This window comes from Nyctibius grandis, chromosome Z (assembly GCF_013368605.1).
Source record: "Nyctibius grandis isolate bNycGra1 chromosome Z, bNycGra1.pri, whole genome shotgun sequence".
Taxonomy (NCBI): domain Eukaryota; kingdom Metazoa; phylum Chordata; class Aves; order Nyctibiiformes; family Nyctibiidae; genus Nyctibius; species Nyctibius grandis.
This window is the reverse complement of record NC_090695.1, coordinates 77,975,992-77,999,815: the sequence shown is the minus strand read 5'-3', so window position 1 is coordinate 77,999,815 and position 23,824 is coordinate 77,975,992. Positions and strand designations below refer to the sequence as shown.

The 23,824-nt window shown below is 41.9% G+C and overlaps 1 protein-coding gene across 1 annotated transcript in view; it reads right to left on the bottom strand.

Moving 5' to 3' along the window:
• Window positions 1-7,809: 7,809 nt before the first annotated feature.
• The window catches only part of LOC137676259 (RNA polymerase II elongation factor ELL2-like), a 39,505-nt gene continuing 23,490 nt past the window's right edge, over window positions 7,810-23,824 (bottom strand). The window contains exons 4-12 of the mRNA XM_068422958.1: window positions 23,361-23,524; window positions 20,460-20,719; window positions 16,813-16,937; window positions 16,592-16,682; window positions 14,636-14,888; window positions 11,957-12,047; window positions 9,135-9,306; window positions 8,083-8,127; window positions 7,810-7,944 (exon numbers count right to left, since the gene is read on the bottom strand). Of these exons, the coding sequence (XP_068279059.1) occupies window positions 7,810-7,944; window positions 8,083-8,127; window positions 9,135-9,306; window positions 11,957-12,047; window positions 14,636-14,888; window positions 16,592-16,682; window positions 16,813-16,937; window positions 20,460-20,719; window positions 23,361-23,524 (1,336 nt within the window). The remainder of the gene's footprint in view (window positions 7,945-8,082; window positions 8,128-9,134; window positions 9,307-11,956; window positions 12,048-14,635; window positions 14,889-16,591; window positions 16,683-16,812; window positions 16,938-20,459; window positions 20,720-23,360; window positions 23,525-23,824) is intronic.

Sequence of the window (23,824 nt, the reverse complement as noted above, 5' to 3'; positions counted from 1 at the left end):
AAATAAAATACTGGCTATCATAATACACTGAAAATCAGCCGTAAGAAATATACAGCAAGTTGTTCAATACAAAGATTACTAGAAAAATTTGTAAAATGGGAAAGAGATATGGTAAAGAAGAGATGACAGTGCTTTGTGCTGAAGGCACTACAGAGCTTTGCCACTGGCAAAGCTGCACAGATGTTTTTTTGGAAACAGTGTTATTTAATACTTTAATTAAAGAGTGAAACAATGAAATCTGGTGATAGTGATACTGCAAAATTAGAAGCTGTTGTCATTTTGGAGAGCATTGCTATAAATATCATGCAAGAGGAGTGAATGCATTTGAAGACTGGAGCAACAGGAATGGGAAAATGCCCTGAACAAACATGGTTTTCCATAATAAAAGGATAAAAATGCCACATCAATATAGATGCATGGAAAGGTTCAGTGTGGCATGACAGCTACTTCTGTGAAGCAGAGTGGTAGCCTTGTGAATGGAATTGCTGGCTTAGCTGAGCACAGTGCGAGGGGCTCGCACCCTATAAATTCATCAGTGTCGATGTCCAGGAGGAGAAAGAGCTGTTCAAGCAAATGGACTTTGTTGGCAAAAGAACAAATGGCTTTAAATTAGCAGTGATAAATTTAATTTGGAAACGCTGAGAAAGTGAAAAAGCTATTTGTATCGTCTTTTGGGTTAACCTGAACTGTGAACTTGCAGAAAAGGCTTTTCTAGTGACCTCGGATATTAAAAAATAAAGTGGGGCTCAGCTGTTCATGCAGCATGTTGTATTCTTTTTGCTCTTATGGTTCCCTAAAGCAGCCCAGTAATTGCAGGAATGGAGTCCAGAGTCCTCGTTTTAAGCTGCACATGCTCCACTAAGAGCAACACCTTTGTTAATTTTTGTGTTTGGCTTTGGTCACTACAGGCTGTAAAAGTTGTGAAACGTACCTTGGCTACAGTAAAAAAAAAACAAACAAGTCTCTCTGAGGAGCTCATCTGTGTTTTGGGTTGGGTTGTCCAAGGAGCTTTGGCAGTGGGGCAGTAGCCACCTCAGCCATTGGGTTTAATTGCGTATCTTGTTGATGAGCCCTGCGGTCGAAGCCGGCTGCGGTCGCATCAGTGAGCTCTACGGAGACCTGTGGGCAGTGAACATGGGCCATGCTGGCCGTTCTTGGAAGCCCAGGAGAACGTGCTGAGATTTTGTATGCGCGGGGTAAACTGTCCTTGCCTGGACAAGGTCCCTCATTTAGTTGGACCTGCTTGGGAACAGCAGGTTGGAACGTACAACCTCCAAGGGTCCCTTCCAACTTAAATTATTCTGTGATTTTAAATAACAGATTGTTGTTTGCAAGTGAGAACTGTACTTTTTTCCCGTGCTGGTGCCTTTTCCCCAGAGTACAGATACACACTGGTTTGAATACAAGTATTTGCATATCCCAAACAAGGTTTTGTACTAATGCAAGTGTTGTAATTTAAAACAAAATCATTCTGTTGTCCTAAATAATTATGTTTGTACAAGAGCCATGTGCTTAGTTGTTCCTCGTGCTCTCTGAGGGCTCTTTGCAAAGTCCAGCCTTAAGCTGCTCCTTTTCTCTCTCCAATTTGCATCACACTTGCTGACACCATGAAGATGTTCCCCAGCAGCAGCTTCGTTACTGATGGAGCATTATTAGCAAAAACTGAGCAAAACCTAAAAGATAATTTTAGTTGTGACTAGGGACAAATCTTTGCAATTAATTGCTTTGATTACGGAGAATTACAGTCAGTCAGTAGTTGTTTCTAAAGCCAAAGGCTTGTTACTCAGACCCCTACGAATCTACTAATAGCACTACTGATTTTCTGGTGCTGATTTTTGGTTGCTTGGTTCAAGAGAACCCTCAAAGCCGGCCCAGTCAATGTTAAGTGATTTATCTCGAGCCCTCCAGAAATGATTAATAGAATGTCACACATTTTGCTTTTCAGTGCCGCCTCCATAGCATCTCAGAATTGTATTTCATGACGCAAGGACACAAGTAGATATGTGGTAGAAATCAGGTGCTGTTGTGATAAGATGAATATGCTTTGCAGGACTAAACTAGAATTGTGAACACGATGTTTTTATGTTTTTTTTAGTACCTGGCAGGCAGTACCGAGCTGTGAAACTCAGGAGATGTACTTGGAGGCTACGTGTTACTTACAGGCCCACAAATAGCAAGCCCAGTTTACTCAACAACTACATTAGTTCTTTTAAAGCCCAGCCATACTCTGCTAACATGAAAAAATAGCTGGATGAGCCTGGACCACAACAACCCATCATCCTCTGCGAAGGGTAGAGAACCTCAGGTTCATACATGAGAATTTCTAAAGACTGTGGTGTCTTTTATGTACATGCCATCATCTGCTTTTTCCTATACCGAAAGTCTTATCGGTGTCTTACCCTCCCTTTCTGTGACGCGGTAATCATTTTTCGAGCGGTGAGCTGAGGCAGCTGGAGCAGAACCAGAGCTGGCAGAGGCTGCGCTTACCAACCTGCCAGAAAATCCACTGCTTTACTGCCGGCTGTGTGTGCTACACACATGACCTGACAGCTCTCCCAGGGTAAAGCCCGGGAGGGTCCTGCAACCTGCCTGTGGCTCCAAAACCAGCTTGGAAAGTGTGTTATTTGAGGAAGAAACTCCAGAGCACTTCTCCTGCTGGCCTTTTGCAACAGCCGTAAGCAGCCCCACCTCTCTGGCAAGGCAAACTGACTTACTAAAGAGTCGGTCGGCTGCTAGAGAGGGGGGGCTGCCAACCCCCATCACCTCCTTTTCCCCAGGGACACTGCCCCAGTCCCAAGGGTCTCGAACAGTCTCCTGGCCTTCAGGGACGTTCCTGCTTTGTTCCTCAGCTACTACCACGCATCAGCAGAGTTTAAAAGTTTGAAAAGTTCAATCATTAAAACAACTGCTAAGCTCTTGATCACAGTCGTGTCTTGCAGTGTGATTCCCAGAGAATAATTTCACATTTTCTTAATGTTGCATTTTCAACCAGGCTTTAGAGGAAGCTCCAAGGAGACGCCTTTGGCACCTTAGGAGAAGGTGCAAGCCCACCCATACATCTCAGCAGAGCTGCCCAGCCTGCCATCACGTCAGTGAGAACCAGGGGCCAGGACCGGAGCTCCAGGCTGTGTGACCAGCGCTGAGCCGGACAGCCGGGCACGGCCGAGTTACAACCTCGTGCTGCTCCCAGCCCTCCGCTTTCTGCTGCGCCGCCAACCCTTCTGCATCAGGCTTTGTCTAAATGAAAAATGCGGCTATTCCTATACCTCTTCAATGTCAAACTTTAAGCTTTTGCATACAGCTCTCAGGAAGATGTAAACTTGCTTCAGGACTAGCGCTGAAATAGAAAACTGTAGAAATAAACATGCTGGAGGAGCACTGGTTGTTCAGGAGCTAGAAGAGTTAGATCCAAGCTGTGCAGAGCCTGCTGATGGCTAGGCTACAGCTCTCATAGCACTGACCTGTTGTGCAAATGCAGGCTAACCCTCATGCGCAGAATGTATTTTGTAACAAAAGCCAAGAGCTTAGTACTTCAAAACGGATTTTTAACAGGGATGTACAGCAGTTTCCACCTTTAAGGCACCTATAACTTACTGGATTGGTAACTTTTTAGGGTTTTACAAAGAGTGGTGGGGTTTTTCTCTGTTTGGGGAGGTGGTGTTTTGGTTTTGGTTTGGTGTTTAGGGATCTGGATTGAAATGACAGCCAGAAATGCAGGGGCCCGTCAAGCACGTGGAAATCACACATCCTGAAACAGTTTATGGGCACAGTGACATGTGAACCAGAATAAGGTTATCTCCTTGTAAAACCTTTATCCATCCATCAGTTTCATGTTTATAACCAACAACTAACTGTTGAGAGTGATGCAACCGTCTTGTACCAACAACTGGTGAGCGACAGACACACAATTTCTGCTGAAGGGAAAGCCCTGGCCATTCAGCCAGCAGCCAGACCCAAGACAGTGCTGCCACTTCCCTCCCTGTGTGGTGGTGTGTGTATCAGCAGGGGAAGACCTCGGGGCCTGTGAGGGCTTGCCAGACGCTTAAATTTGCTGGATATCCAAGTGTTTTGCCAGGACTATGCCCTGTGCTTTGTAATTAAGAAGCAGAGACAGGAGTCCAAAACTTGGAAGAGAAAAACAAGAAATGCAATTTAGTGTGTGAACATTTTGCTCTTTTAGGTTAGAAATTGGCCCCAGCAGCAGATGACAAGGAACACACGTCACCTGCCAGCAGGGGAAAGGGAAGTGAAAGAGGCAGGATATTAAACTTGAGGTAAAAAGAGGGAGAGTAGTTTGAAAGAGAGGACAACCTGCAGGGAAAACACCGCCCCACGTTTGCTTTCAGCTCCAACTGAAGCAGCGCGCTCGCTCAAACAGGCCGGAACAAATCGCCTCCTGTTCGCTGGCAATCCTTTAACGCGCATCTGTCTCATTTCTCTATCCACACCTGACAGCAGCACTCTTGCACGCTCCGTGAATTAGCAGCAGGACGTTACGGAGAGGTGCTGTACCACTGCTGTGTCCCGCACTCCCGCAGTGAAGCGGCAGCCGTCCCCACGGCAGCGGTCGTTGCACCGCTTCATTGCATAGATGTAGGAAGACCCCCGTGCCCCCAGACAAGGAAAGACCAAAGCCTCAGGATTGCAAAGTTAACATTTTGTGGAACTTAAATTGAGGTAGAACAGAGAGACAACAATGGCTCAAGTATTCATTAACGAAACGCCCCAGGATGTTTCACGTACAGGGTCTTAATACAGTTTGTATGGAAACAATTGAGAAAGTTGTAAAATACTCTCAAAGTCAGAAAGGGGGATTCACAGCCCTGTTCACAGCCTCCATGTTCCCAAAAATTGTTCTCCCTTGATCAATTTCATATCCTTCCCTAGAAGAAGGTTATGGAATTGCTGGCCACATCCCTCCTCCATCAAGTACAGAAACAAGTGATGATAAACTGACAAAAAGAACTGTACTCCGAAGTAGCCATAGGTCTCTTTGCATGAATCAACACTAACGTACCTAGAAAGATGGGCTGTAACATTACTCTATTAAAAAGGCTTACAAAGGAGCAGTTACAATATCACCACTTTAACCCAATTTCTGTTTACAACCTGTTGAAGTAACGTGCCTCCAACGCTTGTCTATGTGTTGCACAAAACACTTCCAAGAGATTTGAATATTACTTTTTTTTTTTTGAAAACTGACAAGGTGAACTGAAGACTTAAAAGCAGTCAAGTGAGCTACTTCAAGCGACAGTTTAGAGCATATTGACAAGTTAAAAATAAATTACTTTGGGCACAGTTTTTCTCTCTCAAAGCCCAGCAAGACTGGAAACCAATTCTCCTAACGCATGTTTTTTTCAGCCAACTGGAAAGGGCTATTGCCTCCCTTCCGACCACGTCTTATTTATACCCTGCAGTGAGATTCAGTTTCCATGAAGGAGACGTGCACAGTTGTCCCTTCTCTACATCAGTCACTTGCTTCAGATTTGCAGTGGTGTAACCCCAGCCAAGATGCCACCATGGGCAATGTTTGTTTCTCTGAGTGAGCAGGCCAGTTCTACAAGAATGGCAATAATACAGTCAGAGGCTCGACTTCAACATTTGCTGAACAGAAATGTCAGCTCCAGGGAAACAACAGAGCTGCAGATTTACAGCACTGTTGGCTGTCGTGTATACTCGCAAGGCTTCAGAAATGCTCAATGAAAATGGGCAAAACCTTCAATTAAGGCCTGTACAGTCATTTGTCAGGTCTGATGAGGATAGGCAGTGCTGGACCTCGGAAGTAGCACTAACCTCCAGCTGCAACACATACACAGCCTGTAAACCAGAAGATGCAGGTGAATACAGGTCAATGGTAAAAGGTGGGGGGAAAACAAGAAAGAAAAAAGAATCAATGAACTGCCCTGGGTCTCAGTTATACAGTGATAGCACTACGAATGATCGCAACACACCGAGACAGTCGTAGCAGAATTGTGTCCCCCGTAACGGCAGTTACCGTCAGATCCAGGCACGCAGTTTAGATAAAGAGCACGGGACTGCCGAAATGGGTCTCAAGATCAGCACCTTCACATTATTTTAATCTGAACAGTCACTTTGTTTCTAGGTTGAAAGCTAACCACCCAGTGCAGCACCGCAGTGAATTTAACAGCCCCTGCATTTACACCTGGGCATTACCACGTGCGTACACTCAGTACCGCTTCAGCCGTTAAACCCAGATGAATGCAGCTCTTCATGGGAAGCAAGAAGTCTGCTCTTCACTTTTCCATTTGGCATCTGGAGTTGAAAACAACTGTACAGATCCAAGGGGCCCAGAGTCAACTTGGTCTCAAGTCCGTGACACAAATATTGCTGTCAGGCAGCAGAAAGGGGTGCAGCTTGCTTGCTATGCCACCTTCAGGAATGTAACATCTTTAAAGTCACAAATTTAAGGCAAAAACTCAGTTGCTCCCATTTACCAGAACGCATGTTTTCTGTCAGTCAGACATTTTCTGGTTTACAGTGATACACAACAGCTTTTTTGATGCTGGAGATACAGTCTATTAGTGATACTACCAAAATTTTGGCAAAAACTCCAAAACCAGACTTGTAAACATAATGCTTCCCTTTTCAATTGGCAGCATTTTGAAAAGACAAACACAGTAAGACACACAAAGATTTTGCTCATTTCTGACGAAACAACCTGTGTTTTCACATGATAAAGTAAGCAATGGTTCACATCAAAATCAACCAAAAAAGTGCATGAAGTGAAAGCTTGTGCTCTTTGGCGATCACAGTATTTTATAGTTAAATACATCTGTTGTTATATTCCTGGCATCCAGGAAAAAAATCTTTAAATATATATTTCCTGTAGGCAATAGCTTCTTTGCATCTCTCTCTTCAAAAACTACTTTGTAGCAGTATATAAATAGGTAACCTACATGTTTAATTGTATAATCTTGGCCCAAAACTATACATGTTTCATTTTTGTGAAGTATCAGTATCTCCCCAATATTATTAAAGCTGACAAGCTATTGAAAGGAAAATGCTCTCATCTTCCACAATAGAAGCAGCAATTTTATAGGAAAAACCTACAGCAACACTCATCAGTTCTCTTAACCTGAGCGTTTGGCCTACGTAGAGCAGCAGCTTTTATTTTTTCCCCATCACGCATGCTCGCACCCACACATTTTTGCACACACACATTACAAGTACACACTTCCAGACACTAGTAGGCCACGTAGTGCTTCCCAGGTGCTTCAGCAAAGTGGGAAGCAGCGTAGCGAATAATTTAACTACACTAAATGTACACAAGCAAACACCTTAAGGCAACCACTGCAATGGGAGGTTTAAGTTGCAGGGGTAAGTTTCTCTTGAAACAAAACGGGCTGTATACAGCACATATACACGCCTCTTTAACCCTACAAAACAATGTGATTTTTTTTTTTTAATTTTGTGCAAATTTCTAAACCTTCCACCGTTTAAGGCAAAGAGTTTGAATTAAAAAGAAAGGTCAGAAAACAACCTTACCTTTATCCAAACGTATTTCAATTTGCTACAATATTTTCTTAAAATGCGCACAGCTTCATAGTAGGGGCACTGGGTCCCCAGCATCTACTGATAAAATTATTTCCATGGACAAACAAGTCTTGAAGAAAGGAAGGGACCAGAAAAAGCAGCTTCAAATATGCATACAGCAACATCAACAACAACATAAGTAGTTAACTTAAGTCTGCCAATACTGAAACTTTAATGCAAAAGTTTGATACTAATTTCTAGAATCTTAGAGCAACTAAAAAAACTAAAGTTTTAAATAAATAAGCTTCAGTTCATTCACTGGTGCTTGGTAAAGCACCGCCATATCTCTGCTTGCTTTTCGTCAAATTCTGCTATTAGTCTCTTAATATGAGACAGCTTGTGGTGGAGATACTCGCAGCGGTGCTTTTCTTCATAGTAGCTAGGGATAGACTGTGGAGATAAAGTAAAAAGAAAATTAGAGCATAAAAACATTTCTGCAGAGTTTAATATTTCACATCCTTTGCTTAAAAATAGCCTTGAGCCAGTCTCAGTGATTACTACCTCCCACAAATCTGGTGTTACACGTACCTCTTTTATCTTCCGATATTCTTCTAAGATCTCCTCCTGAAGGATCTTCAAGAAAACAAACATGAAGACAATATGAAGAACATTTCACCACTACCAAAAAATGCAAATACATGTGAAAGACTAAAAATACACTCAGTTTTACTCAATATATTTTCTTATCCATGAGCCACCGTTCTCCTGCATTGCAAAAATAACCCCCCAACCCTCCATAACACCCAAGATCTGCAATTAAACCTGTAAATAGGCAACAAAAGGAGCATGCGTTTGAAGATACCCTTTGAGAAGTTGCTCGCGCTGCTGTGCGTTCACAGACAGCTCAAACAGGTGGAGTCTGAGGGCTGAACAACTTTTTGCAGTGTTTTGTTAAGCTTCAAAAGTCAGGAGCTAGCTCACGCAGGGTCTGAGCACATCTGCAAATTCTGCAAGGTTCCCCTTTGTCTGACTGAGCACTACCAAGATTTTAAAATATTCCTTCTGCTCACAAATCCGTTTGCAATCTGGCCAAAAATTAACTAAAAGCCAACCAAAAATCCTCAGTGTGCACACAGAATTAAAGAATTCTGATATTGAGCATGTGGAATTTGTATGTCTGAATCAGAGAAGTCCAGGCTGGAAAGCCAGAACATCCCATTTTTACCACCCTTCTCTGCTAAAATCGTAGCTAGGATCAGCCACCTGGAAGATGAGTAAGTTGTGGCTGGAGCTTTAGTTAAGTGTATAAAATCATGGGAAACAGAGGGTCACGAAAGCCTTGGGATTACGGCCACTGGTTTCCACGCGCTTCTCATCTTCTCCCCAGCCTGTGTAAGAGCACTCCCTCACCCTGCCAGGATGCTGAGGCGGTCAGCAAAGCCTGAGCCAGTCTGGTAATTGCAGCCATGCGACCGCTTACTCAGTCTCAGACACTGAACCTTGCAAGTCTTTTAAAACCACATCAATATAATTTAGTAGGTAAATATACACTGAAGATTCTGCCTGTGCTGAGAATGTGGACTTTTGGGAGGGATAAGAGGGAGATGAAGCACAACCTTCACAGTTCTGTCCTTCTTTACCTGATATTCTTTGGACTCTGGAGAAACAAGCTTCCATTGTTCCTTAAACTTCATGAATTTCCTGATGGTACTCTCTATCCTGGCATGCAAGTTCCTGTATTCACCATACTCCGCGTTGAAGTCATGCTCGTAACTCCGGCGCTGGTCGTATGAGACTATAGCTGTGTATTTGCTAATGGAAAAACAAGCACACATGCAATTTTACACCAAGGCCATTTCATAGTGAACATCAGGCACAGACACCCAAGATTTAAGTCAGTTAACTATGTGACTGATTTTGCTTCTCCATGTAAGCACACCTGCTCCAAGAGAATGTATGTATGTAATTATAGAAGTCTACCATATTTTTGTGACAGTTATTTGCTAATATTCTACTTTTTAGAGCTTTTCTTCAGAAGCTGCGCCAAAAAAAAAATGTAGCATACTTAGAAAACATTAGCAGTCATTCAAATATAGAAGGACCAATAAATGCATCAACAGAGAAACTACTAATCTCTTTCTATGACTGGACAGGTTAATTAAGTCATATTTACTTTTGAAAATTCATTTTCCTTACATTTTTGGAAGGGACTGCATTTATGGAGTTGGATGCAGTTAGGCTTTTGGCTACATTGGTGCCTATCTAGCAGCAAAGCATAGTTAATGATAATTTGATTATTTTAGTGCACACTAAGGCAGTTGCAATACGGCAACAAAAACAAATTGCAGAGAAGTCTGAAACTGAAAAAAGTCCATCACATCACCTCCTAAGGAGGGCAAAATCCATAAATCCTCAAAGCCACTGATGTGCTTGAAACTTCCTTCATTCCCCTCTCCCTCAAATCGACATGAGCGGATCTAACAAGCTCATTATACAAATCCGAGCTGAAGTGGCAATGCAAGTAATAGAGACCATTTCCCACCGCTGTCACACCAACACTCCTGGTCCTCCTGGTTCTCTTTGGGTGACACAGGCACCTCCACATGGGGACAAATCCTTAAACGACCCACAGATGAATCTGAATGAGCGGTAAAAATTTAACTCATTGGAAGTCTGGACCAACACAGACGACAACTTTTGTCAGTGCTGTATCCCAGGCCAGATGCACCTGATTAGAGCACTGGACAGTTTTTAAAAGAAAACTAAAGATGCCCTTCAACACTTTGGGAGGTACCTGTGAAGCTGCTTTGGGAGTACTGGCTTATGCACAGTTACATCCCACAGCAAGAGTCCTAGCACAGGACAAGAGCCCAGCAGAGCACTTGCAATGTAAGTGTGCAGAGAGCGAAGAAACAAGAGCAGAAGCAGGGGAAATGTGAATCTGTCTTGTTTTTCCAGCGTTTGCTGCAACTTTGCTTAAAAAGATGGAGTTCCTTTACTCTCATAATCTTAATATAAAGCTGGAACATATCTTTGTGCTAAAGCTGTGATTATACTAATGAATAATGTAGCACTTAGAAAGAGGAAGAGAAGCTGGAATAAACTAACAAAGTCCTTTAAACTGCATCAAATTGCAGGTGCTCTCAGCTTTCGATCGTTCAGTAATGACCAGGCAGATGTCTGAGACAGCGCGACCTCATTTTTTTCAAGGACCCCATGGCCAGAAGATTCTCTGTGAGATTGTGCCAGAGGTTGCTCCTTTCACAGAGAATTCTTCATTCAAGTTTTTACTCCCAATCAGAACTAAACCAACTTTATGAAAACTTGCGTGAAGGCTTTTTTTTTTTTTGGTTTGATTTTTTTAACTTTTAGCAATGGCTTCTCCCTCCCCTTCTGCGCTGCAAACACATCGAGGGAGCTCAGCTGCACAATCGCATTGCTAAGGAGCGTCAGGCTTGTCCTGGCTTTACCTATCGTGGTGTTCATTTCAGCTCTGAGCATTGAAGGGCCACCAAAACCTTCTCAAATTCATCCTTCCAACTGAGCAAAAAGCTTTAGATTGTTCCCCACTGTGCCCACCGCCCCCTGCCACCCCCCCCAACAAAATCATTTTATTAGAAATTCAGGTTGCACTGACCAAGTGCAGGCAAATTTTAACTTTTGGGAATGTTCATGTGACAACTTGTTAAGGAGCTAAAATTCAACTTACTGAGAAGTCCTTCTGTAATTTTATAGACTGCAATGTGCCAGTCATCGTAGATACGTAACGTTTCACATACAAGTTTAATGCACTTTAATCATGCTTTGTAGCCAAAATTAAGCAGCTAAAATTTAAAATCTGGATTGAGGTTTTTCTATTTTCTCTAGCTCTTTGGTCTGCAGTTCTATGGTGAAATTGGATATTTTGCTGCAGCTCCTAGTCAGTCAGTGGCCATTTTACATCAAAGCTCTAGAAATAACTTTGATGGTTAACTCCTGTTGCTCATATATAGGCTTTGTAATGTTGGACTGTAAAGTCTGCTATCTTCCTCCCCACCTTTCCAGCTTAGATGCACTAAGCAGTGAAAACACAGGGAAGGTGTTCAAATTTACATATTCAGTATTTTAGCATTCAGCTTTCCTCCTGGATTGCCTCACCTCTAAAAAGAAAACAGTGCACTTCCATATTCCTTTTTTCTTGTGCTCTTGAAGAAGAATAAAATTAAATGTTTGAAGTCTTCTTCTAAAGTATATTAAAAATTCTTTTTAACACGTCTTTTCCCCTGCAACTTTTAAGGGACAACCTCAGAGATTAAAACTTGCAAGTACTCGAATAAGGCAGCTGGGTGACTTAAAGGAACTTGCCATAATTCTAAAATTATGTTTTGCTAAATTTTCAGTTTTGTAGCTAAATGAGAGTTTTATAGGTGACTTTTCAACTGCGTCGATGAGTAGCAAGAGACTTAATTGTTACTTTACTCACATGAAGTAGTCTGGTTGTTCACTTGATGAAGGAGGAGCTGTGGAGGCAGTGCAAGTTTCATTAACTCCTACAGAAAAGCACAATTTTGACACTTGAGATAAACAGATTTTTTAATATAGCCAAACAATACCAACCTGATGGGCTTGAAAAAATCCTATGGAATTTTATTCCCACCGTAGATTATTTCTTATAGAGCTTATTCTAAGTTAATAATAGGGCTCACCCCACCTTCTCCACAGGAGGCAGCACCAGGGTTTAGAAAGAGGGCACAGCTACTTTATTCTACAGGTTCTGCGCTACTGCAGTATTAACCTGAGGTCAGCTTTTCTTATTCGAAGACGTGATGGGGCATCTGCAGAGCAATTCAAGTTACGCAGCAACAGATGCAGCTGCACAAAAGACAGCTTGATACACATAGACATGTATCAGTATCCGGGTTCCAGTGAGAAACAGAGTAGAAAGCTGAAGCTCTTTTCATGCCATGTTTTTATCCCTCCTTCCCTGCCAATTATGGAGATCCAAAGTTAGATTTAATTTCAGCACTCCTCTAAGCAGGAGAGTCTATAGCGTTGTCCATGGGTTACTGGCATTCAGGCTTCAATAACCTGCAACAAAGACTGGCTTCTCATTAACATGGTAATACTGGGTTTGAAAGTTATTTGCACTTGTGAATTGCTCTTTTGCTCTTTTAAACGGCACTATGAGAGCACAGTACACTTCATCTCTAATCCCTGTTTTTAAAGGAATATTTCAAGAGCCCCCTATCTTTTTGATAAATAAGAAAAATAGACACCATAAAGAAAAGTTAGCTGGAACAGGAAGGAACACTCAGTATCTTGGAAACGTCTGCTTTTCATTTGGGGTTTTGTAACTAGCTTAAAAAACACACAATCCTTCCTATTCGTGATTAGCTTACATTGTCACTGTTTAAACACAGTATTTCTGCTAAAGCTCAGCCATTCTTGCCAGTCTCTAAGATATCTGAGCTTTAAGTCATGGGGAGAGAAAAGAGCTATCATGTGATGTCCTACTCAGTTCTTTTGCTTTTAATATTCAAATTGTTCCATGGTATAGCAGGAGTATAAAAAGAAGTGTAAAAGGGGGAACAAAATTTGAGAGAAATGCAAACAGTCATAGTCACAGTATGTACAATACAACTTATGTGAACAGTTTTGCTGTGAGCATTTCATTTCCAAAAAATGACGTGCATTTCTTAGCATGGCTCAGTCCTTCTGAGAGCTTCGGTGTAAGCACCAGCTTGAAATGTAGTACAGATTTTTCCTTCCTTAGCTGTTCAGGATTTTGGTACTGGCTCCTGGAGAAAGATGCTCCCATGTTTGTTAATTCAAGCATGAATATTTTCAAAGCAATCCCAAGCCATGTGGGCACTGTGTAGTGTGTCCAGGGTAAGTGTGAAAAGACCATCTCAAAGCAGCCTTATCTACAAGCACACCACCACTTCAAAGAGGCACCCTGCACACTCTAAAATTGTCTCCAGGCTGTGATAGGAAAGGGCTAAACGTGACTTCTAATTTGCGTCTCGAACCTCTGAAATTAGGACAACACACATATTTAACACAGGAACTGAACTCTGCCCTATTTTGTGTGTGTGTGTGCGAATAAATAATGTATTCTGCATGTATTTCCGTTTAGCTTTTCAATGCCATTTTAAGTGTATACCATTTCTACACCTTTTGAAGCCATAAGTTTTGCATGTAAGATGGAGAGGAGCTTACAGCACAGCTGAAACCAGAATTCCAGTACACCACACGCCAGTTTATGTAGGTTTTAAATGTTCTATGAAAAGTCAGAGTTCGATGAACCTTGCGGTATGATACAAGATGAAATCATAGAATCACAGAATGGTTTGGGTTGGAAGGGACCTTAAAGATCATCTAGTTCCAACCCCCCTGCCACAGGCAGGGACACCTTCCACCACACCAGGTTGCTCAAAGCCCCATCCAACCTGGCCTTGAACACTGCCAGGGAGGGGGCAGCCACAGCTGCTCTGGGCAACCTGTGCCAGTGTCTCACCACCCTCACAGTGGTGAATAAATACATTTATGTATTATTATTCATATTTATGGTGAATTACATTTATGTATTATGTGGTAAATAAATACATTTATGTCTGATCTATGTGTTTCAGTAAACTAGTATGCAGTAAATAGGCACGACAGGTTTTTATTTTCAGCGTGCAGACTTTAAAATTTGCTGATGGAAGAAGTGGAGTGAGTTTCAGGAAATGGTCAGTTTACTGGAAATCAAGCAAAAAAAGAAATCCATTCCTTGTGTTTTTCTAGTACCTAGCTCTTCCTTGTTACCAGTTTCTGCCCAACAGCAATCCATTTCACATTTCTTTGTGCTAATGATTTTTGCACTACAGAGTGAGAATTCTTAAAAAATGAGCCTAATTTTAGCTAAGGTTCCAGGAGAACTAGTCCAGCTTCTGTTTTATGTTGCTTTTTTTAAAAAAAACTAACGGTTACAATGTAATGCAATGGGCAGAAGAAAACCCTGATGCTTCAGGACCATGAAGTAGGGATAGTGGCAAGGCACTTAATACATAGCAAGTGAAAAAACAGACCGTTTGTGTTTCCGGTCCCTGGGTTTACTGGTCCCTTTTCACTAGGTTTACCCATACAACAGTCAGGAAGAGCAGTGTACTAAAACTTTCACCTGAATCTGAAGGGGAGGACCTTTCCAGCTTGTCAGTTTCTTCCTTTGTAAGGTCTTTCTCCTCCTTGCTGGCACTTGTAGTGTCCTGTGCGTTGCTTTCGTCCTTCTCCTTATGCAGAGAGGCGGCAGTGGCTTTCTCACTGATGCTAAGGAAGCAGCCTCTGAACGATGGCTCGGTTCGACTGCTCAGATGACCGATCCTCCGCTTTTTGTTCATCACAGGATCAATAAAATTGGATGTCACAGGCCGTTTCTGTAATAATAATAAAAAAAATGAAAATCAGCAGAATTAAAGTTTGCTCCCATTCTGAAAAAGGAGCTTTTCTGAACAGGCAATTGTTGAAAACACATCTGTCTTATCAAAAAATAGCTGCCAAACAAGAAAGTACTGCAGCTAATACATAGCTTGTTCCATTCTTAGTTTCTAATCGTATGATTTAGCAAGTTGTTCTTCACGTCTACAGCTAAAAGGCCTTGGAGAAAGACGCTGTCTTCAGCAGCTCTATCAAAGGCTTCACCAAAACGAGGTCAGGTCGCTGTTGTTTAGGTACCGATTTCTGTTTGGGTGTACCCGGTTAAGAGTCAGCTTTTGCTGCCGCACAGCCACGCAATTTACCAAAGCAGCCCCGAGAAGCACGCAGCAGTGTGCTTATCAGAGTGCACGAAGTGCAAAGCTCATAAGAATAGGTAAAACCCCCAGCTTCGGTTCAGTTGTCGTTCCAGCTGTTCTCCAGCTGAAACGCTGGTTCACACCCTCTTCTTCAGCATACGCTGCTCACGTTGATGTGCAAGCGGCAGCTTGGACCAGGAGTGCCAGGCATGGCGCTGTGCCACTCCGTTGAAATAAATCCAGATTCTGTCTGTATGGAGGCAGGCGTAAAGAGGTCCCTGGGACCTGCACCATTTCCTGCTCTGACTGGGAGACAGGGAAAAACAGGATCTCCCTCCTCTATTTAAACGTAAATCCCTCAGTGGTGAAAGACTTTCTGTACTTCCCATTTTATTGCTGTACGCTGTGTGCACTGAAGTGCAGTTCTAGTCACAGAAATTATCAAACTTTTCCATAAAGTAATGCCTTTTATGCAGCGCTTTCCAACCTTCCTCTAAAAGAGCTTGCATCGTCCTCTTGTATTGATAGGAAAACAGGACATATGCATTTTAAGTCTGAAAAGTCTGGGGGAAGGCAGACATACTGCCTGCTGATTCACATCTGCCCTTTCCCACCTGGGCTACCCTCAATCAAAACGGGTGCTTACATGATGCCTACAGGGAAAACCAAAATATTCCTCCAAGTGGATCACTGTTGTGATTTGCCCTTACTCTGAACTTCCCTAAGCTTCATATTTCAATAGCAGCACGTGGATGTTTGTGCGTATTTTATGTATTATAACTCCCATATCACAAAGAACCTTGAACACGTGCAATCATGGAACAAAAATACACACGTATCTTGCCTTTAGAAGACCTTCCTATGCACCAAAATAAACAAGTTGTGCGGCAATACAAACAGTTTCAAGTATTTAACCAGAAGGTACAGGGTTGTGTAGGAATAATGGGTAACCAAGAAGTTCAGTAGGCCAGTTTAAAGTTACAGTTACGATTTAGGCCAACGTCTTGGCTGTTCCAACACGACAGGGGTGGTCTCTGTCAGAGATCCAGCCATATTTACAAAACACTGTGTAGACAGGAACTGTTTATTTTTCCAAATATTTTAATAAACATTCGGAAATACAGAACACTAAATGCAGCAGCCCTTAAGCTACATGACCATAAGATTTTTGCAGTCTCACAGTGCAACCATTTTTTAAAAAAATATAATAATCCAGTGAGAAATAAATGCTTCAGTTTTTCATGTGTTAAAGACGACATTAGAGCTTCACGTCACAGCTTTTACACCAACATAAAGTGTGATAAATCTTAATACACTGTAAGTCATGTCAAAAAAAAATAAAATACCTGAGAAGAAGTCGATGGAGCACCTTTATCAGAAAGTGCAGGAGATGCCAAATGGCTGGTACTGGTGGCATTCTGAGATGAATTTAATTTTCTGTAAGGATGACACAACATTTCAGGTTACAAGGCCAAAATGTCTATGTCATAGTAGGGAAGACAGACATTCGTTTCCCAGAAAAGGCTTTTGAAATGGCTATTTTCCTTCCCCTAGAGACTGAACTTACCTAGAAAGTATTAACTCCAATGACTGTTTATCTAGTTCGTTGTATCCAGGCCAATCTTTTTGAATGTCTTTAAATAGATAATCCTTCAGAGAGTAAGAATTATCCTTTGGATTCAGGATGGCTACCTACAGGCAGACATTTAAGAAAATAAGTGTTCATTATACCTAAAGGCAAACTACAGAAAAAAGGTCTGTACTGCAAAGCTAAATCAAAGCTGAAAACGAAATCATGCACCAGTTTTCCACTTTCTTTAGACGTGAAGATCAAAGCAGCTCTCATGTAATGAACACCAATTTTAAAAAATGTGGTCAATTTGGGATGTATAAATTTGCATGTAAGAAAATCCCAAACTGCTGCAAGCATGTATGAAACATACTCTATGAAAATCTCTCTCTGCACCATGTATCTTTTTGTCTTTAATACAGCATTGAGAATCAAGGCAGACCACCCCAAAACTTTAAATCTTCACTGCCTGAAATACGTTGAGAGGCCCACTTTTTATTTTTATTTATTTTCCTTTTTTAAGAACTGAAGAACACCATCTCCACACACAAATTCAGAGTTGTTGAACTTCAGGAGGACACTGGCTGTTCTTTCGTTTTACACAGCTACACTGTGATGGCAGAGAACAGACCACGCCCGGAACCGTGCATGTTTTCCTTTCCATCATCGCATTAACAACTGCAGTATGTCATCATTTGTCTTAATAAACAGAATTGCTTTTCTTTCTCAAGTGCCTGAGCCACAAGAAACTGTACCTTTCTACTGAACAATCGTAGGTGATAACCTACCTGGGACTAAACTTGTAGTACAAAGACAAATTATTCATCTGTCCCATTAGTTTTAAGCCATATCAAAGTTTTACCAGTTGGGATAAAAGTAACTGTACTCATATCTAACTAGTTGTATTTTGAAAAAAGATCTAGTGCTAAAACGGTTAAGGAGAGGTGTATAGGCCCAGATGCAGCCTTCATTTTGCACACACAGGGTTCATTAGAGCAAACCACTGTCATGAGAATGTTGTGTGCATACCTTGCTGTATCTTTGAAAATATAATGGGTTTATATCTTCTTTAAGAAAAATACAAAGTATACTCAAAAAGTCAAAATGAGCTAGTAAGAGACCACTGCCACCTAAAGTGCTACTTTAGACTTTATCACCTGACATCTGTCCAGAGTTTCAGAGGAAACCTCAAAAAAACCCCAATCTCCATCAGTTTGCCTGATATAAAATGCTGAGTAACTCATCAACACACCACCACCACTTTTTTGCAGCTTTGCCTAGTTGTTCCTCTAAAACATGATAGATAATTACTGCTAATTAGGTAAATGCTGCTAATTCACAGAATCAATCAGGTAATTCATGTCTGTGTGCATGTCCGTCTGTCCCCAGCTTCCAAAAAATTAAAAGTAACAAATATACTGGAGACATTATAGTGGGTGTCTGCTACAGGCCACCGGACCAGGAAGACCGAGCACATGAGGCCCTCTACAGACAGATAGGTGTAGCCTTACGTTCACAGGCCCTGGTCCTCATGGGGGACTTCAACCACCCTGATATCTGTTGGAAGGACAACACAGCTGAGCACAAGCGATCCAGGAGGTTCCTGGAATGCGTGGATGACAACTTCCTTCTCCAAGTGATAGAGAAGCCGACGAGGAGAGGTGCCATGCTGGACCTTGTTCTCACCCACAAGGAGGGGCTGGTGGGGGATGTGAAGCTCAAGGGCAGCCTGGGCTGCAGTGACCATGAAACGGTGGAGTTCAAGATCTGCAGGGCAGCAAGGAGGGTGCGCAGCCAGCTCACCACCCTGGCTTTCAGGAGACCAGACTTTGGCCTCTTCAGGGACCTGCTTGGGAAAGTCCCTTAGGATAAAGCCCTGGAGGGAAGAGGGGCCCAAGAAAGCTGGTTAGTATTCAAGGACCACCTCCTCCAGGCTCAGGAGCAATGCATCCCGACAAAGAGGAAGGCAGGCAAAAACGCCAAGAGGCCTGCATGGATGAACAAGGAGCTCCTGGATAAACTCAGGCACAAGAAGAAGCCTACAGAGGGTGGATGCAAGGGCAGGTAGTCTGGGAGGAATACAAGGAAATTGTCCGAGCAGCCAGGGAGCATGTTTAGAAAGGTAAAGCCCTGACAGAATTAAATCTGGCCAGGGATGTCAAGGGCAACAGGAAAAGCTTCTGTAGGTAGATCGGTGATAAACAGAAGACTACGGAAAATGTGGTCCCTCTCCAGAAGGAAATGGGAGACCTGGTTACACAGGATATGGAGAAGGCTGAGGTCCTCAACAACTTTTTTGCCTCCGTGAAAAAAAACCTCATTATGAAGATAAGACAGACCTGTCCAAGGCTTTTGAGGGTGATGCTGCTAACGTGACCATTTCTGAGCGCGAACCAGTACCTTGAGGTAGTTCACACCACATACAGGAAACAGACTCCAAGAAAGTCTCTTTAAATACTGTCAAGCATATTGGGACAGCAAAAAATTGTTGCACCTTTTATCCTCTAGGGATCTGAGCTTTTGGAATTTTATAATCAGCTTAAAGTATAAATTGACAGCTCCAATCCATGCGTAAGAACATGGCTTTCATTCAATTGCGTATGCCTTCAGGGTGACAAAAACTACCATTGCACTGGGCAAACAAAGCAACAGTATCTAACATATTGAAGCAACAAGTTTTTAAAACCAAAGCTGTACAAATGTTAAATTTTTCTCACTTTAATAGCTTCCAAACCATTTTTTTCCGAGATAAATAGAAAATATTCCTACTTTACATATCAGTATGTGCATAATTTAGTCACAGCCAGTGGGTACAGGGAGTATTTAAAAAGTAAGGGAGGAGCCACTGCATCTTACAGTACTGTAAGAAGCCTCTTCTGAACTGTTTTAGTAGAAAATTAAGGTGACCTTCTTGAACACAGAGCTTAAAAGTTTTGCTTCTAACATTACAGGCTTACCAATAATTTTGATGGATATGATAAAGAAATGCAAGTGGAGCTTAACTCAAAGGAGCACTGGAAAAGCTAGTGAATAAAGAAGTGTTTCAAGTAAGATAAAGACACAATCCACATGACAGCAAAGAAACACTATGCTCAAAATCGGAGCACCACCTTTTTCATTTACGATTTAGCTGGAACACCCTTCCCTGGACTGCAATTCTAACAGGTCCCAAGAGAAGCAAAGTACCATTTACAGGCCACCAACTATGTTCAAATGAAATACTAACCTACGTGATTACCAAACTTGTCTCCTCATAAACTCATCACAAGAAATACTACGTACTATGAGAAACTATTTTGCACAATCCAGAGAACGCAGGGTCAGTTTCTCTCAATTAAGCAGTGAAGCAGTCCAAGTAAAAGAGAGAGGAAAAAATAAGACATTAGGAGCAACAAAGCTAGAAATAGTTAATTATTGCCTGCCATTCTAACAAAACAAAAACACTCCCCTGAAATTTTTTTAATCTTTCTCTTCCTCAGGTTGACTTGCAGTCTGGGCCATCTGTATAAAGTTGATGGAAAAATGTAAACATTACCTAAATTGTTTATTATTTTCTAATTTAAATACAGGAGTAACACACCTCAAAATTACGATGAAAGAACAGCAGAAGGGAAAAAATGCTTGCACAAACCCCACGATCTCACCTGACGAAGGATAGTTCCAAGGCAATTCCTGTCCTTTTTGTTGACACCATCTCTTTGCAAGCGAAAAAGTAACTCCAGTTTCTTGTAATTCCTCAGCGCCAGTAAGTGAATCACCCTGTCCCTGTACGGTCGCTGAGAAACAGCCTTGTGTGTGCTAGTCCTCCGTACTAAGTTTGCTGGGTTTATGGGTGTCGATCTCTTCCTCTCTGGCGCAACATCTGGATTGCTTTGTGGTGCGCTTCTGACCTGTCCTCTTTTTTCTAAAGTAAGGGTAAAAGAAAAAAAAGAGTAACATGGGAGGTTAGGAAAAGACAAGAAAGTTGATTTACAAAAATTTACTAAGCCACTAAACTCTAAAAACTGTAATTAGTTAGAATTTCAAGATCTCTAGGGATATACAGGTAGTAAAGATGCATCGAGCTAGGCATTAACAAAGCAATATTCAATATTTTAAAAAAGCTGGTAAAGGAGCAATACCAGTAGGAAGACTTTATTGATTATTTATATAAATGGTGCTTTTATTATTTTTCTAGTTTATAAGCTCAAGCACTGAATACCCATAATCAGGCATTTTTTTAAGAAGAGTACTCCGAAGTGTGAGGCAGAGGCCTTCCACATAATTAAAAGATTCCCCATTAACGCCTAGGGAGACCAAGCCTACACAATTAATTGCATCACTGCTCCAAGCAACTATGACCACTTGGTGTTAATCACTTGAGTTACCGTAAGTTACACCACACTTTAAACTAAAATGTTCCTCTCTTATTAAATAAGCCCAAGTTTGTCAGAAACAATACAACAAAATTTTAACAGTTCTTGGGACCAAGGCCAGAGAAGTTTTAAAACACAGCCTGCACAGTATTTTGGACCAAACTCTATAAAAAGACGCGTTTCTCAACTGGAGGAAAAACGCAAGCGTTTGCAAAGGATGCATCCATAATTTAAAAACAACACTACCCAACCTGAATCTCAGCTTTCCAGAAAAAGACCAAAACTTCCCTACTCTGTGTTTTTAAAATGCATTTGCTATCAGACAGAAAAAAAAAAGATTTATCAGAATATTACAGAAAATCATTGTAGTAAATACGGTTTGCAATCCAACAGAGAATGTTACAGAAACCAGGCATTTTTCTGAAACCAACAGCTCACATTTGGTAGATGAGGGAGACTTAATGAGTATTGGTGAGAAAATGTGCCGTTTGCTCTCTTCTGTCAGACACACACGGACTGAGCTGTGCTTATGTGCTGCTTGCCCTCAGGAATAGCAACAATTTGTTTCCGTTTTGCAGTGAGGGCAAACCTTTACAGCCTTTCTAGCCTGCGTGTTCCCTGGACTTTGCCCTTTTGGTTTTCAACAACAAACCTCATCACGCAAACACACACAGTTACATTTTTAGAACAGTATGAACTTGCCAGTTGTTTATTGAACGCATTACAAACGTTATTCCAAGTTAAATGCAACGTAGATACACAAACCTCCGGCACAGCGGATAGTGTGAGCCGCATTCAAACAAAACACCTCCTAAAGTCACATCTCTGAATAACTTAAAAAAAAAATAACTGAAAACAAAACCAAGCATTAACACGATTAACAACCCCAGTTCCTAATTTGTACTGCGTGAAGCATGTTGCAAAGTCACCCCCGTGCCCTACCAGCAGCTAGACCTGTCCCACCTGAGCTTCGTCAATGCCAGTCTAAAACACAAGTATCCCCAAACACCGTGACTGTCCTACTGCCAGTCTTCAGACCTCATTTATTTAGTGTTAAATATTCACTTCAGTTCTATTTAAACAACCAACAAGAATCACGCAGATCGTTCACATGTAAAACAGAACTTCCCCAACAAGAAGCTTTGAAATAGATGAAAGCAGCTCCTCTCACGCTGCCATTAAAGAGCAGTTTAGACAATACGGGGGAAGCAGTTCCAACTCCATCTCCTGCTATTAACCCGTGCCCAGCTCCCTCAGTGTCAAGGCCACGCACACTATCTCCAAAAAGCCACGATGATGCCAGCTTAAAATACTCTGCAGTGCGTTGAGGCAGAGCAAGTGTTGCACCACCACTGTCAGGGACGTCCGTGCTGGCAGAGGACTGCAGCCAAAGCCCAGTGAGAGCCTGTTTGACTTAATGAAGATGCATGTACCTGGTTCAGCTCGCTGCTGCGGGCAGGACCACTGCTGCCTGTACCACTGAGCGCCTATGAGGTGGATGCTCACCTTGTGTCTATCTGCAGCCAGCTCCAGGCTCCTCGGAAAAACCGTACTCAGAACAGTTTAATAATGAATGATACCACCTAAACGCTTTTTCTTTTGTGGAAAACGTTGGCATCTTCCCATGGATTTCATCATTACCTTACTTTAACTTTTTTTCTTAAAAAAAAAACATGGTTTTGTGGTAACAGTTGCTTATTAATGATCGAGATGATAGAAAATAAATAAAGTTTATTCAGCACTAGTAAGCGTGAAAAGCAACGTTTTTCACATTAAGCTTACGAATTTGTATATGAGACCACCTCAATGTTAATTTTTTAAGATTACAAATTAAGGTTAATGGTTTAGCCCAGTTTTTAGGTACTCAAAAGTTTTGTTACAAAACCAAAACATTAGCTACTAGACCAGAGAATTTAAGTGCATGGGGTGGTAAAACCCCTCACCTCAATGGTGAAAATTTCAACCAGTCAAGCAATATGGGAACAAGGAAGGACTGGCAGGCTTTCTGGGCTAAAAAAAAGGCTAATGTCTGAATGCAGCAACAGGAGACTGCAAATCTGTAAGTTCAGGGCAAGCTACCTGCACCTGAGACCTCTGAACAGACCACCTTTCCCAAAAATACTCTGAAAAGATGAACTACTGAATTTGAGAACTTACCGATATCTAGTAGAAAATTAAATACAACCGTACCTAATAATGGTCCATCAGGTTTTATAACCTTTGCACCTTGATTGCGCGACTCCTCTTCTGCCTGGGTCATGCGCTTTCTGCTTGTCTGATAGAAATCACTTGCTGCACGTACTGTAATTTTATTCTCTATTACTCCCAGGCAAATGAGCTGTGAGACTCCAGAACTACGAAAACATTGAAAAAGGTTGAGCCCAAGCACTAGTTTAGGTTTAGAAGTATGGTTGTATCTTTACAGGAACTTTACAGGAACTTAAAAACCTGTCTTAACAGGTGGAAAAAAAACGTTTTCCAGTTCTGACAGCTGAGGCGTAAATATATTTCAAATTGTCTCTACACATCCAAATTGTATCAGTTTTACCTGTCGGTGTAACTACAATTTCCTCACATAACTGTGTTCGAGAGGCAGCCTCAGGGCAGCGGTGGCGGCTGTGGTGGCAAGTGCTGCAGTGGCAGCCACAGGGACA